General features: G+C 37.3%; 3 protein-coding genes across 3 annotated transcripts; 1 reads left to right on the forward strand and 2 right to left on the reverse strand.

The window, feature by feature from the left end:
- Positions 1-1,241: 1,241 nt before the first annotated feature.
- LOC123602544 (olfactory receptor 52E8) lies at positions 1,242-2,180 on the reverse strand. The gene has a single exon (XM_045487032.1). The coding sequence runs from the start codon at positions 2,178-2,180 to the stop codon at positions 1,242-1,244; it is 939 nt and encodes a 312-aa protein (XP_045342988.1).
- Positions 2,181-8,188: 6,008 nt separating this feature from the next.
- LOC123602545 (olfactory receptor 52E4) lies at positions 8,189-9,318 on the reverse strand. Its single transcript, XM_045487033.1, has one exon. It carries the CDS (start codon positions 9,310-9,312, stop codon positions 8,377-8,379), a length of 936 nt encoding a protein of 311 aa, XP_045342989.1. The 5' UTR covers positions 9,313-9,318; the 3' UTR covers positions 8,189-8,376.
- A 3,917-nt stretch (positions 9,319-13,235) lies between these two features.
- Positions 13,236-14,172, forward strand: LOC123602546 (olfactory receptor 52E8-like). The gene has a single exon (XM_045487034.1). The coding sequence runs from the start codon at positions 13,276-13,278 to the stop codon at positions 14,170-14,172; it is 897 nt and encodes a 298-aa protein (XP_045342990.1). The 5' UTR covers positions 13,236-13,275.
- Positions 14,173-16,140: the final 1,968 nt, after the last annotated feature.

A 16,140-nucleotide genomic window follows, 5' to 3' on the forward strand; every position in this document is an offset into this window, starting at 1 on the left:
AATAATTTTCCATGTCATTATTTTAGAAATTCAAAAAAGGTCAAATACATTTCTAGTTTTGTGTGGCTAACTTTAATATGTTGGCCCAGCATTTGGGATATTTATTGAATACTATTACAAAGTTTCTGAAAATAGCCTTCCAAACATAAGTTAATATGTAATCTTATAGCATAATGTTTTTTGCCTCAATAGCCTAACTCCCATCATTGTTTTCTCAGGACATAGGATTCTGTCTTTCCATTTGTCTATCACCAAACAGTGACATATAATTGAGCACATGTAGAAGTTAATGAATATTCATTTAATAAATATATCTTGGGGCGCCTGGGTGGCGCAGTCGGTTAAGCGTCCGACTTCAGCCAGGTCACGATCTCGCAGTCCGTGAGTTCGAGCCCCGCGTCGGGCTCTGGGCTGATGGCTCAGAGCCTGGAGCCTGTTTCCGATTCTGTGTCTCCCTCTCTCTCTGCCCCTCCCCCGTTCATGCTCTGTCTCTCTCTGTCCCAAAAATAAATAAACGTTGGAAAAAAAAATTAAAAAAATATATATATCTTTCATTGTTATGCACCATTATCCCTGCTCTCTTTATTTCATTTCTAAATGCATGGCTACCATTTCTCTAGATATCTGGAGCCAAAATCTCAATCATAATTTTTTATGGAGAGTTTTTTAATCCATAGTTTACTTATATGAAAATGCAAATATTAACAGTAGCCACATCATAGAATTCACACAAGAAATAGGTGTGTTAATGTAAGTAGATTATTTAGAACAGTATATCCTAATGAGTTAAATAATGTCATTGTTATTATTTCAAGAATTCTGTCACCAAAATTATCTAAAATCCCTGAACAAATTCCACTCTGTTGCCTTCATATTTCTTCTGGTGATTCTAAAACTACCTGAGTTAATAATCTACTTCTCACAAATAGTTGATGATGAATCTTTTAGCGATCCTAAGCATCAAACTTTCATTTGAAAGTTTGTGAATATGGCAACTACTTTATAGAACTACCTTGATTATCAAATAGTATAAATATAAGCACTTTGTAAGAGATGTAATAATTACAAATTGTAAGATTATCACCAATAAATTTATTATCTTTAAACTCAAAGGATTATAGAGAAAGAAATGTTATTACTGTTCATATTCACCTTTGCTATGTCTCTTCTTTTTAGACAATAACCCCCTTTTAATGAGCAAAGGTAGCAAATATGAACTGTAATTCTAAGACTACCAATGGTTAACTGTCTTTTAAAAAGATCCTCAAAACCTGCTCCTTAATCTGCTTGGTCCTGACCCCATAGATTACAGGATTGAGAGCTGGCGGAACAACCACATATAGGTTGGCTAAGAGGATGTGGATATATTGGGGGATGTTGTGGCCAAAACGGTGTGTCAAGAAAGAGAAAAATGCTGGTGTGAAAAAGGCTAAGATAACACCAATGTGAGAGCCACAGGTGTTGAGAGCTTTGAGTCGGGCCTCCGAGGAAGGCAGGCAGAAGACAGCATAGAGGATCCTGACATAGGAGAGAATTATAAGGAGCACATCCAATAATAAAATAGACATGTCCCCAAGACCAAATATTATGTTGACTTTGATGCTGGCACAGGCCAGGCGAGCAATGCCCATGTGTTCACAGTAGGTATGAGGGATGATATAGTGCCCACAGAAGGGCAGCCTCAGGAGGAGAAATACCAGAGGGGCCACCATGCACAGGCTCCTCAGAATAGCCATGCCTGCAATGAGGCTGATGATTTTGCTGGTGAGGATCATGGTGTACCGAAGGGGTTTACAAATGGCAACATAGCGGTCAAAGGCCATGGCCACCAACACAATGCTCTCCATGGCAGTGAAGAAGTGGATGAAGAACATCTGGGAAAGGCAGCTTTCAAAAGATATATCCCTGAGGCTGAACCAGAAGATGCCCAGCATTTTGGGGATGGTGGCTGTGGACAAGCCCAGGTCGATGGAATCCAACATGGCCAGGAAGTAGTACATGGGCTCATGGAGACTATGCTCAGTCTGGATCACAAACAGGACAGCAGCGTTCCCCAAGAGTGCAACAAGATACACAAAGAAAAAGGGAAATCCAATCCAGACGTGCACATCTTCTAGCCCTGGGATACCCAGGAGGAGGAACGAAGAAGGATGGAACTGGGTGTCATTAGGCATAGCCATTCTTTCTGCTGCAGTGTTTGCACAATTCTTTGTGCACATCAGAGACAATTATTGACTTCTCATTAGTGAATTCTTCTCTTCTTCTCCCTTTGTATAGATTCCTAGTAAAATGCAAAAAGCACTTTCATCTTCCCTTACTCTTTTTCAGAAAGAAGTTAAATAATTATTTTAGCTAACAATACCATATTATATACTTCAAAATTGCCAAAAGACTGTATCTTAAATGTTCTCACCCCCAACAATAAATTGATAATTATGTGATGTGGTAGCAGTGATAGCTAAAGCTATGGCGGTTACCATATTATAATACATAAATGCATCAAATCAACACACTGTACACTGTGAACTCACACAATGCTTTATGTCAATTATATTTCAATTATTTTAAAAAGGAAAGAAGATTAAACACACTCCTTACTGTGTGCTATCCTCTCCTGAACATCATCTGGCACCAGGAACAAAACCAACCTTAATCTGCTGCCACTCTACCTAACAAAAAGAGAGACATAAAGATAAGAGGGCAGAAGAATATCTCCTGCACAGTTGAAATTCAAACTCTGGAGTGTAGCCAGAAATAAACGAGAAAGATAAAATTCCATAGTCTATGTATCTGATCGTGTCCCACATATTTTTACTTACTGTGCATAGTGCTTTCTTTGGTATTTGTAATCTCAATTATTCCCCTGTTAGGGAATCTAAAATTCATAAAGTGTAGTGTGCATAATCCTGTGTGTATGTGTGGAGGGGTTGTGGGGGGGATGGGCTAAATGTGTAAGGGGCACTAAGGAATCTACTCCTGAAATCATTGTTGCACTATATGCTAACTAATTTGGATGCAAATTTTAAAAAAATAATAAAATTAAAAAAATCCTGTGTGTATGTATGCATGTGTGCATATGTGTGTTTATACATTTTTATAGGTTCTTGCAAATACTAGATATGTGACTCTTAGAGCAGAAGAAATTATTTATCTTTGTTTATTCATATGCATGAACAAACTGCCATATGAAAGTTCTCAATTTAAACATTTGTAAACAGATGAATTAATTAAAAAGAGATGGGACAGAAAACACTTTCAATGTCTTATTTTATAAAATAAATACTCAATTCTATCGTAATTTAGTTTTTAAAAAATTTACCTATAAGATTTGAAAAATAGATAATGACTAAGAAGCGGAGATATTTGACAAAGAATATTTTGCAGTTATGATGAAAGATGAATTGAGAGATTATTTTAATCTAGGTAAATTTATCATCTGGAGAGTACATAAGTAAACATATACAGTAAATAAACTGTCCAGGTATAGGCCAGCTGGGGGAGGGGAGACTAGATATTTGGGGCTAGACAGCTTTCAAATATATCTCTGTCTTGTATCCATGGAGACAGGGCAGGAGCATCTTAGACATCCTAGAATTCAGTTCCTACCAAGATTCTATCCTAGCTCTCAGGTTTTTATGGGTGTCTCCTTTAAAGTAATATCGGAAGAAAAATTATCAAGTGATTTTGTTTTACAGCATTTATCCAGAATATGTGGGAATTCTGAACTTATTTATAGAAATTAAAAATTTAAAACAAATAAGGGAGAAGTCCGTTACTGCACAGTTTATTTGAGAAAAGCTAGTCATAAAGAAAATGTGACAGTGATTGTCACATGCAGAAAGCTTAGATTCAACTTTTGGAATACTTGGTTGTTGGAATAAGAGCTGACAGGCATCCATTAAAGATAAATACATATAAAGGTCAGTACCTCCTACTTAAAATCCATAACAAGACAAATGACTTGCTAACTGTGCCCATTTGAAACCTATGAAGGATAGCAAAAAAAAAATGAGAGATAATTTTGTAATTGGAGAAATTGTCTCAGGAAATATATGTCTGTGTGTGTGCACATGTGTAGCTAAACCTGGTCTGCTAGGGCTGGAGAGGAGACAATTGAAGTTCTCAATTTTGCAATGTGAAACTATCAGAGATAGTTTTTGCCTTTCATTAGTGAAGAATATGCAAGGTAAGTGGAGAGGTTCTCTTCACAATTTATTCCATCAAATATTTATGAGGCCCTCTGTGCACCAGCATTGATTAGGAAATTTGAATACAAGTTCAAAGAAAACTTGTCACATACTCTCAAGGAGGCCATTAAATGGAAAGGGAGATAAAATTCCAAAGATGATATTAAAAAATTGTATTGCAAGTGGTATGTTAGAAATATATAGAGAATGTTGTAGGTATGGAGGTGGATCAAGAAAAATGCCATGAAAGAGGTTCAACTGATGCTAAGATTCACAGAACAATTCTTCAGACAAAGAAGGAAAAAAATTTAATCTACATAGAATGAAGAGAAAGAACAAATTGAAAATAAAAGTATGGTGGCCAGTCAGGGAATGAAAAAGGAATCTGTTACCGTCTTGATGATTTTATCTAGAAATTCAGTAGATTGACAAACAGACTGTTAATACTTTCATGTCTTGGTCACTCTTGGGGCTCCATATAGCAGAAACTTAGAAAATAAAATAGGGCTACATCCTTAGAAAATCGTGTCCCACTTAGTTCTGTAGATTTTCTAGGAAGGCTTGCAAATTAGTGCTTCTGAGAAAAACTCATTTTCAGTCTGTAAACACTGATCAAAGCAACCAATTACTTAATCATTCTGTAATTATTTCATCATCTATTCACATATCCTCCAATCTGTTGGGTTTAGAAATAAGACTGGGTCGTAGCCCTTCATTTGACCTGTTACTTCTAAGGTGATACATGGGATTACATCTGTCTAACCAACAATCATTTCCTCCATGTGCCATCCTCTTAGTCTACTTTACTTCACTAACCTCCACCACACCCCAATATCCACATTCCCATTTCTGGAACTGCCAGCAGAAGGGGAAGAAATGATGGGCACCTCCTCATGCTTGCCTAATCTTGCAGTATCATGACCTTTTCACTTTTATGCAAACTTATTCCCTTCCTCAGATGCTTCATCACCATAGGTCTTATTTTTAAAAAAAATCTACATTTCATGGCCATGCTTCATGATTCATTTACTCCCAAATTGATTAATTAAAAAGAATTTATTAGTCACGTTTACAATACCTGACACAGTTCTAGAAATAGAGAAAGCAAGTCCTTGCCCTCCTGATACTCACATTCATGCACCTGTATAAATAGTCAGAAGAGTCAAAAACAATCGGTAAACTGACACCAGATACATTTGTGCATCTCCTTCCACATCTCACTCTTTAGTTTTGTGTGTGAGATTTTGCATGGTCATAAGTACAAGTGCATGCAGTAAAAGTGTACCCACAAGAGGTTAGGAGTATGAGCGTGCATTCTCTCTTGATCTTGTTTTCATGTTCATCTGTCCTCCATCTCTCCATACTACCTTGCCTGCCATCAACTCTTTCCCCATCCCTTTTGGTATTTTTCACAATTTAATCATGATATGACTTACATTGGTCTCTAAATCTCTACGAAATGTTCCTTGGCATCTTCTTGGGACATGTCACTTATTATGGAAATACCTATGAATGGAAAGTATTTATATTTTTCTTACAACCCCACACCCCCTGGGATGGGGACATAGAGTGTCTTGGAGATCCATTCCCAGAGGATTCTAATTATTTGACCTGTCTGGCAGGTACCAGAAAATAACCCCTCACAGGATGCATCTTTATTTGTCCTGACTCAAAACTCACTTACTGTGAACAGCCTCTTCCCTGACTATTAGTGAAAAACAAGTAATAGAAATTGTCTAAGATTGCAGCTTCCTGAAGCAATAACATTATTAGAGCTAATAAAAGGCTGACCAAAAAAGTTAAAAGAAAAAATTGGAAAATGAATTGACCATACAGAGTTTTTCAAAGGTCTGAAATATTTCTTAACTATAAAGACACATACATGTACATGACTACACACATCCCCAGGAAAGTCCTGAGAAATCCCTAATCTGTCATCTTTGGTGAATATTGAGGAAATAATATCAAAATGCAGAATGTGGGGTGTCGGGGTGGCTCAGTTGGTTGGGCATCTGGCTCTTGATCTCTGCTCAGGTCATGATCTCACAGTTTTGTGAGTTCAAGCCCTGCATCTGGCTCTGCCCTGGGAGCACGGAGCCTACTTGGGATTCTCTCTCCCCCTCTCTCTCTGCTCCTCCGCTGCTCGCACTGTCTCTTTCTTTTAAAAAAAAATCTTAAAAAAAAAATACAGAATGCAGTTCATTCTATTAGAAAATATCTGGTGCACTCCAGAAGTCATTTATCTCTGTCTTTCTGTCACACACACACACACACACACACACACACACACACATATACACACATGGGGTGGGGTTGCTACATTTCAGAATGCACATATTTTTAATTTAAAAAACTACGGAAAAATATCTCACTGAGTACAGACAAAAAAGTCTTCAACAATCTATGAACAAATCAAATCGAACAGCATAGTAAAAAAAAATTATATAGCATGACCAAGTGTAGTTTATCCCAGAAATGCAAGGTGGTTCAAGATAAGAGAAACAATCAAAATATCACATAACATTAATGAAATCAAGGGGAAAAACCACATAACCCTCTTAATTAATGCAGAAAGAACATTTGACAAAACCTAAAAAGCTTTTATAACAAAAACATTTTACAAACTTAGAGTATAAGAAAACTTCCTCGACATTATAAAGGGCATTCATGGGAAAAAGAAACAAACAAACAAAAACTGCAGTTCATATCATAGTCAATGGTGAAAGATTGAAAATAATCTCTCTAAGATCATACACAGGAAAAGAATGCCTGCTTTCAACATTGCTGTCTAAAAATTTACTGGAAGTTCTAACTAGAGCAATTTGGCAAGACAAAGTCATTCAAATATGAAAAGAAGTAGGGAATCTCTCTCTCTCTCTCTCTCTCTTTCAAATAAATAAACTTTAAAAAAAGAAAAGGAGTAAACTATATATGTTTGTAAATGATATACTCTTATATAAAGAAAATTATAAAGAATATACAAAACATCCATTAGAACTAATAAATGAATTCAGCAAAGTCACACAATACAATGTCAACATACAGAAATTAGATATATTTAAATTCCACCAGTGAATAATCAAAAAGAGAGTTGAGAAAAATTCCATTTACAATAGCCTTGAAAAATAAGAACATACATATTTAGGAATAAATTTAACCAAGAAAGTGCAAGATTTATATATTAAAAGCTATAAAACCCTGATAAAGGAAAGTACAATATATTCTCTAGATATATCTGGAGTTTGAAAATGGGACTACATATTGGAAATCTACAGGATTAATAAATTATATTCAGATTATTCTGGACTTGATATCAAGATTGGCTTTGTGTTTAAACCATAGATTATTCTAATTTCCTTTTCAAAATTTTCTAAATTTTGAAGGGAAACAGTATATATAGGAAACAAGGGAAATTTTAGGTACAATTCAATTGGAACTAGAAACAGAACACATATAATTATTCACATCTAAAATGACTTTGCTGTAAGTGAGGAAATAATGTCATGTATACCTAATCCTAAACTGTAGTCTCTTACATTAGCCAATTCACAGAGACTGAATTTATTGGATAAATAGTAAGAAGGAGAAAGAGAGAAACAGATAGAGAGGTAGAGAAAGACAGAAGAGAAAAATTGAAGGAATCGGGTTAAAAAGAAGAAAGGGAACAAAAATGACAGTAAGAACAAGACAGGGGAACCATTAAAATGAAAATGAGTAATGACTCTAGAGAAGGAAGGCAAAACTTGAGGATTAATATACAGAATATAAATCTGTGGAACAGATGCACTAATTTAGACACTGTCACCAAGCCATGGCTTATACCTTATTTTCCTCATCTACAAAGTGAGATTGTTGGATCAGTGTTCCTTCAGGGTCTAAACGTACCTAAAGAGAAGACACATGGAAAAATGGGGAGTGTTCTCATCTTTTCCCACCAGCCATTCTACTCCCAAGCCACTGCTGCCTCCAGGACATCTTCTTTTCCCATCAGTGCTTTCCCTTCGTCCAGTTACATGGGGTGGGTGGGTAGAGCAGACAGCAAAGTTACCTGTCAACTTTAAACGAATTCCAATAAAAAATAAAAATCTGGCTACTGCTATCGACTCTAATAGGAAATTTGAAGCAGAGCTCAGATTATTAAAATGTGGGTGGTATGTGGATATATTTTCCAAATGTTGACACTGAACTATTATTTCTGTACAAATATCTTCACAACTCTCTCTCGGATGTGTTTGGTCCTGACTCCATAGATGACCGGATTAAGGGCCGGTGGGACGACCACATAAAGATTAGCCAGAAGAATGTGGATATAGCGGGGAATGTTTCTGCCAAAACGGTGTGTCATAAAAGAAAAAAAAGCTGGCGTGTAAAAGCACAGCATGACACAGACATGAGAACCACAGGTATTGAGAGCCTTTAGCCGGGCATCCTGAGAAGGAAGGCGGAAAACAGCTCGAAGGATAAGCACATAGGAGGAGGCAATCAGGATCACATCCACAATGATATTAGAAATCACCATGAGCCCATAGATAATGTTGACCTTGATGGGTGCACAGGCCAACCGGGCAAGACCCATGTGCTCACAGTACGTATGAGGGATGATGTGATGCCCACAGAAGGGCAACCTCAGAATGAGAAACACGAATGGAGTCACAAGAATTAAATTTCTTCCAACAACAAGAGAAGCTAGGATGCCGATGGTTTTATTGGTGAGGATCATGGTGTACTGGAGAGGGTTGCAGATGGCAACAAAGCGGTCATAAGCCATGGCCACCAGGAGAACAGTCTCCATTCCTGTGAACATGTGGATAAAGAACATCTGGGCAAGGCAGCCCCCAAAGCTGATCTCTTGTTGGTTGAACCAGAAGATGCCCAGCATTTTGGGGATGGTGGACGTGGACAGCCCCAGATCGATCATAGACAACATGGCCAGGAAGTAGAACATGGGCTGGTGGAGACTGTGTTCAGTCTTGATCACAAAGAGAATGGTGATGTTCCCCACAAGGGCAATCAGGTACACAATGCAGAATGGGAAAGCAATCCAGATATGTACAGTTTCCAGTCCTGGGATTCCTAGCAGGTGAAACAAGGGGGGATGGAAGTGGGTGTCATTGATGGAAGTCATTCTCCCAGCAAGTGTCATTGAATTCCTGTTGAGGCGTAGGTATCTCACTCTCGTTATGACCTTTTCTTTATCAAGGTCCTGGAAAGATGTAAGAACTCTGTGTGTGTTAGAGTGCTATGGGTGGTGTGCTACAGGTCTTAGTATGAATAGTTGGTTACAAACATTAGAGATTCTGCTCTTTGCAAAGGGTAATTGGGTAACTCTCTTTTTTTTAATAACTTTTATTTTTTAATATTTATTTATTTTGACAGAGAGAGATAGTGTGAGTGACTGGGGGGGGGGCGGGCAGAGAGAGAGTGATAGAGAGAATCCCATGCAAGCTCTGCACTGTCAGCACGGAGCTTGACACAGGGCTTGAACTCACAAACCATGAGATCATGACCTGAGCTGAAAGCAAGAGTCAGACACTAAACCAACTCAGCCACCCAAGCATCCCCTTTTTAAAAAATGTTTATTTACATATTTTGAGAAAGAGAGAGAGCCAGAGAAAGAATGTGAGCCAGGGAGAGGCAGAGAGAGGAAGACAGAGGATTCCAAGTGGGCTCTGCGCTGACAGCGGAGAGCCCAATGAGGGACTCAAACTCAGAAACCATGAGATCATGACCTGAGTTGAAATCAGACACTTAACCCACTGAGCCACCCAGGCTCCATTCTGATTTCTTTTTAATCTCCCCTTTTTACTGATGCCCCAGGCCCTAGTAACCACCCTTCTACTTTATGTTACTGTGAGTTTGGCTTTTTTTTTTCAAGATTCCATAATAACTGAGATCGTGTAATATTTGTCTTTATGTGACTGGCTTATTTCACTTTGGTATTTTGTCCACAGATTCATCCATGTTGTTGCAATACAGGATATCCTTCTTTTTAAAGAATGTATAATATTCCATTGCATATATAGACCACCTTTTAAAGTTTCTTTCCCCACGTAGAAATTTAAGATAAATTGGCAAAAGTGAATGTTAATCAGTGAAGTTTCTTTCCCATATGAAGTTTCTTTTTCAATAGCTGTTGACTTTTGTAACTGTTGAGAAAAATTTGAGATCAGATCTAATAATCTACTGCCTAGAGCTGGAAGAATGGGAAGTGATTGATTAATGGGCATAGGATTTCCTTTTGAATTGATGAAATTTTATAGAACTAGATAGTGTTAACAGTTGTACAATGTTGTGAATGTACTAAGTGCCACTGAATTGTAAAGTTTAAAATGGTTAAAATGGCACTTTCATGTATATTTTATAATTTAAAAAAATTGCTGGTAATATAGATACCCCAAAAAGCCCAAAGACTTAGTCCAAGCATTTCAAAGACTGGAAACAGAGAATAAGGAAAAAGGAAGGAGAAAAATAAAGTAAAATACTACCTGTTGTATATTTTATGTGAAATAACAAGAACTGACAATCGACCAAATAGCAGACAGCAAGGTTCATGGGGATTTCCCTAGAGCTTCTCTTCAGCAAGTTTAACGACAAAAGGGAATTCCTATTCATTTTAATTTCAATGTCTGAGACTCTCTGGCACCTGGAGACTTCATTATAAATCCCCTCAACACACACACACAAGGACAATTTATAAACATCTCTTAGGGCATATTGAGGGTGTATAAATACATAATTTCAGTAATTAAATTCACAGATGCCAAATGACTTCCTAACATGGAACACAGGGAACGTGGTAAGTGTTTGTGATCAATGCATCTGCAATGTGTGCTTAAGATTGGAATTTGGCTTCACAGAAATTGAGTTAAGACCTAGAGTATTGGGACTGGGAATGGTACAGATCACTGGTCTGGAGAAAGGTAGGAGGAAGACTAAGATTGGAGAGGAAATATCTGCACCTGTAATATTTCAGGCATATATAACTTCATCTACTCAACCCAATAATAATCTGAGATAGATAGTACTATGTTTATTTCTGGATGAAACTGAAATACAGAATATGTGTGACTTACATAAGGTCAGAAGGCCAGCAAGAATAGAATCAGGACTCTATCCCATGCCACAATGCAAGTGATATTACATGGTGTCTACTTCTGCTTCTTTTCCCATACTGCTTTGATAGTGAGTGAGACACAAAGTTTAAAAAAAAAGCCATGGTAGGCAAAAAAGGAGAGAGTAATGAGTTTGAACTCCTTTATAATTGAACTGATCATACACATTCAATACCCTTGATATAAAAAAGGACACAATATGGTAATCAGTTGTTGGTCTCTCTCCATGCTTTATATTTCGAAAGGATTAAACTGAATTCAAACTTGATTATTGGGAGACCCAAATTCATGATTGATGCCATGAGCCAAGATAAGCCAAGAGGGGAAAAGCATAGCTTGTTACAATAACAAAAAATGTCTTTGGAACTAAATGAATAGATGTATAGTGAGGAATTTTGCCTTACCCAAAAAGAGGTCTGGCCTTTGTTTTTGGCTTCTAGGAAGTTATCTGTCATATCTGATAGGAGTTTAGGATGAGGGGTGGTCAAACTCTATCTCAGTGTAAGGGCTGACCACACTATAAATACCAACAATATAACTTAGGGTGAGAACTTTGGGTCATGTGGCACCAACCAATCTGGAGATTGAGTTCAACCATGTGTGCAATCAATCAATCATATATACATAAATTTGGACACCAAAGCTCAGGTGAGCCTCCGTGGTTGGCAATATAACTATGCATATTGTCACACATTAATTCCAGGAGGGTAACTCATTCTGACTCCATGAGGGAGGACAATGGATGCTTCACATTTACAAACCTCACATTCTACCATCAGCATCTCTTCCTTTGTCTGATTTATGATTTTAATCTTTCCCTATAGTAAACTGTAACCATGAGTATAATAGCTTTCAGTGAGTTCTGTGAGTCGTTCTAGTAGATTAGTGAACCTGGAGGTAGTATGGGAAACTTCCTGAACTTGCAGTTGATGTCAGAAGTGAGAACAGTATCAAGAACTGTGCCCTCAAATTTGTGGTTTGGCCAGCTCCAGGAAGCAGATCAGATCTGATGTCACATTTCCCTCTCACCAGTTACAGAAGTCAACAGGTTCTTCAGAAAGATCTTTATATGGGGAAGAAACTTCACAGATTATCATTGCCCCTTGCCAACATATCTTAAAATTGCTACTTGGGCATACCCTAAGAATTATGTGAATCTCCTTCTAGATTCTCAGTTCTGTTCCATTGTCTCTTTTTCTTTCTTTTTTTTTTTTAAATAGCAACACTGCCATAATCATTATAGTTTTATAGAAAATCAACATTTGGTAATGAAAATCTTTCAGATTTATTCTTCTTTGAGGTAGTTTGGTTATTCTAGGTCCTTTATTTCTCCACCCCTTATCTTTCTCTCTCTCTCCTTTCACTACTTTCGCTAACAAGTTTGCAAACACAGGTCCATATCAGTGTCACAAAGCTTAGTTTCTCTTAATTTCACATCTTGATTCTGCTGCTTATTAGCAACGGGAAGTTAATGAGCTTATCAAAACCTCTCTCTTCCATAAACGAGAACTTGTGTCACAGAATTGTGGGGGGAGAAATGAGATAGTGTATGCAAATAATGACAACAACAATGTCTGAAAAATTGTAGGTACTCAATTAATGATAACCATGATTATTGTGCCGGCTATTATTATGATCAATTTTATTATCTCCTAATAGCATTTATTTCTTCAGGAAGAGGAACATTAATGCATTTAATTCCTCTGAACCCATCATTTTAGGGAAGACACAATGTTGGCTTCTACATTCTTTACCACTTATGCTGCAGGTCAGGAGTGATACTGGGATTATTTACGGAGAGCTGAAAAGGGGTAAAGAATCAAAGGCCTTTAGAAAAATTTGTTCCCATTATGAATCCTTTGTTAAGGAATGTTTTCATTTTTAATTTTTGTAGATCTCAGTTAACTGTGGATGAATTGTCCAGTGGGAACCAACAACAACTTTTAAAAATCACACCATCATCAGCCTGCTGGAGAATGTCTTCTCCCAATGTCACTGAATCCCATCCTTCTTCATTCCTATTGCTGGGGATTCCAGGGTTGGAAGTTGCACAAATCTGGCTTGTATTTCTCTTCTGTGCTGTGTATCTGATTGCTCTTGTTGGAAATGTTATCATTCTGTTTGTTATCTGGGTTGATCATAGCCTTCACCAACCTATGTTCTACTTTCTGGCCATGCTGTCAGTGATTGGCCTAAGTCTCTCTACTACTACCATCTCCAAGATGCTGGGGATCTTCTGGTTCAGCCTTCAGGAGCTGTGCTTTGGGTGCTGTGTTGCTCAAGTGTTTTTTATCCACTTTTTTACAGTCATGGAGAGCATTGTACTTCTTGCCATGGGTTTTGATCATTATGTGGCTATTTGCAACCCCCTCAGGTACAGCATGATTCTTACCAACAGAGTGATTGGTGTAATTGCTGTGATAGTGGTACTAAGAAGCTTATGCATGATTGTTCCCATCATTTTTCTCCTCCTGAGGCTGCCTTACTGTGGACACAGAATCATCCCTCATACCTATTGTGAGCACATGGGAGTGGCACGTCTAGCTTGTGCCAGCATTAATGCCAATGTCTACTATGGTCTTGGAAATATTTCTATCTTGTTTCTGGATGTGCTTCTTATCATTGTCTCGTATATTAGGATCTTATATGCTGTCTTCCACCTCCCTTCCCAAGATGCCTGCCTGAAAGCTCTGAATACCTGTAGCTCCCATATTTGTGTTATCTTGGTCTTCTTTGGTCCAGCTCTCTTCTCTTTCCTCACTCACCGCTTTGGTCATGACATCCCCGAGTATATCCATATCCTCCTGGCTAACCTCTATGTAGTCATACCCCCTGCCCTCAACCCAGTCATTTATGGCATCAGGACCAAGTAGATCCAGGAATGGGTAGAGAGTCTCTTTGTTAAAACAAAATTGGTGAGAGGTAATTCATTCAAGTCATGAAATTATAGGGTCTGAAAGGACTAAAATTTATGATAAAATTAATAAATTTCTTTCACCAAAATTAATTTTCTCTCTATATAGATATCTATAGCTATAACTATAGCTATAACTATAGATGATATATATAGATATAAGATGATATAGATATAGAGATAGAGATAGAGATAGAGATAGAGATAGATAGAGATAGAGATGATATAGATATAGATATAGACATAGATATAGATATATGTGAGATATATATCAGAAAAAAGACTGCCTGTAATTGTTGGAGGTATGTACACTTCTATGTGTCTGAATGTGTACTTGCAATGATACTCTCTGTTGACCTCTGGCATAGAATATTACATACAAGAATAAATTTAAAGGAGGAAAACTTTGATTCACTGAAATAACTTTGTGTTAAAACTGTTTGGTGTTCTAGATCTCTTTCAGGCAATAATAAGATTTCTTTGACAGAGGTGTTCAATTAGAGATCACATAACCAATTACAGGTATTAAGTAAACTGCAACAAGTTTCTGTAATTAATAAAGTACTGCTTAAAAATAAATAGTATAGTTTTTACTAAAGCATATGCAAGCAAAATATGGGCATTAGACTAGATTTTTTGGTGTTTTATTTTTTCCTTTTCTGTTCTCTCAAATTCCTGATTCTATAAAGTTCCTTATAAGCCTAACCTTCAATATAATACACCCTCATTCTGTTTTTTAAAGATTGTTTTTTAATGTTTATTTTTTCAGAGAGAAACAGAGTGCAAGCGGGGGAGAGGCAGAGAGAGAGGGAGACACAGAATGTGAAGCAAGTTCCAGACTCTGAGCTGTCAGCACAGACCTGATGCAGGGCTCAAACTCATGAACTGTGAGATCATGACCTGAGCAGAAGTGAGGCACTTAACTGACTGAGCCACCCAGGTGCCCTGATACACCCTCATTCTTGAACTGACAAATTTAATACTATGTCATCTGGCTAGCCCATCCTGGAGTTAAAAAAAAATGCTGTGGAACAAATGAAAATTGCAAGAGGGAATATTTTTCAACAAAGAAATTAGGTAAAAAAAACACAGACAATAAAAAGAAATAATGTTACTTAACAATTGAAGTCATAATTTAGAAAGATTAAAAGATGCATTCAGTGGCCTGAAGTTTATTGAATAGAAAATTGAGTAGTACTAAAGTATATGAAGTGGTGAGTAAAATGAGTGTGTGGATTTTTAGAAAGTATTATCTCACACTAGCATTTAGAAAGGATAGAAGATAGGGGTATCCTGGTGGCTCAGTCAGTTAAGCGCCCAACTTCGGCTCAGGTCACGATCTCATGGTTGGTGAGTTTGAATCCATTGGTAGCACAGAGCCTGCTTCAGATCCTCTGTCCCCCTCTCTGCCTCTCCGCTGCTTTCTCTCTCTCTCTCTCTCTCTCTCTCTCTCTCTCTCTCTCTCAAAAAGAAATAAACACACAAAAAAATAGAAAGGATCGGAGGTAGAAAATTAGTGAAGCACAAAGTTAATCTTCAGGTATCTATGATTCGAGAAGAACTGGAATTTGGATAGAGGTAATGCAAATAAAGAGAGGGTATCTGCTCTGAAATAAGAAAGAGCCATAAGGTATGATTTAGCCACAAAGTGGCAAGAGACATCATGGATGACTACTTATTTATTTATCTGTTTTTAACTGGGTGGCTTTGGGTAGGCATTCAAATATGTAAGAAGAAAAAAGAAAATTATTCATGAACATGAAAAATGCAAATATAAGAAAGGGGATGGGAAAAGAAATTGGACTGTAAAGAACCTTAGAAAATTTAGAATGTGAAAAAAATGTAACAGGATTTTCTGAAGTGGATGAACTCAGTACAAACAACGCACTATGGTTTTCAAAAACAACAACAGAAAAGAAAGAATGAT

The sequence above is a fragment of the Leopardus geoffroyi genome, chromosome D1 (genome assembly GCF_018350155.1).
Source record: "Leopardus geoffroyi isolate Oge1 chromosome D1, O.geoffroyi_Oge1_pat1.0, whole genome shotgun sequence".
NCBI classification, from domain to species: domain Eukaryota; kingdom Metazoa; phylum Chordata; class Mammalia; order Carnivora; family Felidae; genus Leopardus; species Leopardus geoffroyi.

Excerpts from the sequence above, each read along its gene's own strand:
- LOC123602544 (XM_045487032.1), bottom strand. The coding sequence starts at position 2,180 with ATGGCTATGCCTAATGACACCCAGTTCCATCCTTCTTCGTTCCTCCTC.
- LOC123602545 (XM_045487033.1), bottom strand. The coding sequence starts at position 9,312 with ATGACTTCCATCAATGACACCCACTTCCATCCCCCCTTGTTTCACCTG.
- LOC123602546 (XM_045487034.1), top strand. The coding sequence starts at position 13,276 with ATGTCTTCTCCCAATGTCACTGAATCCCATCCTTCTTCATTCCTATTG.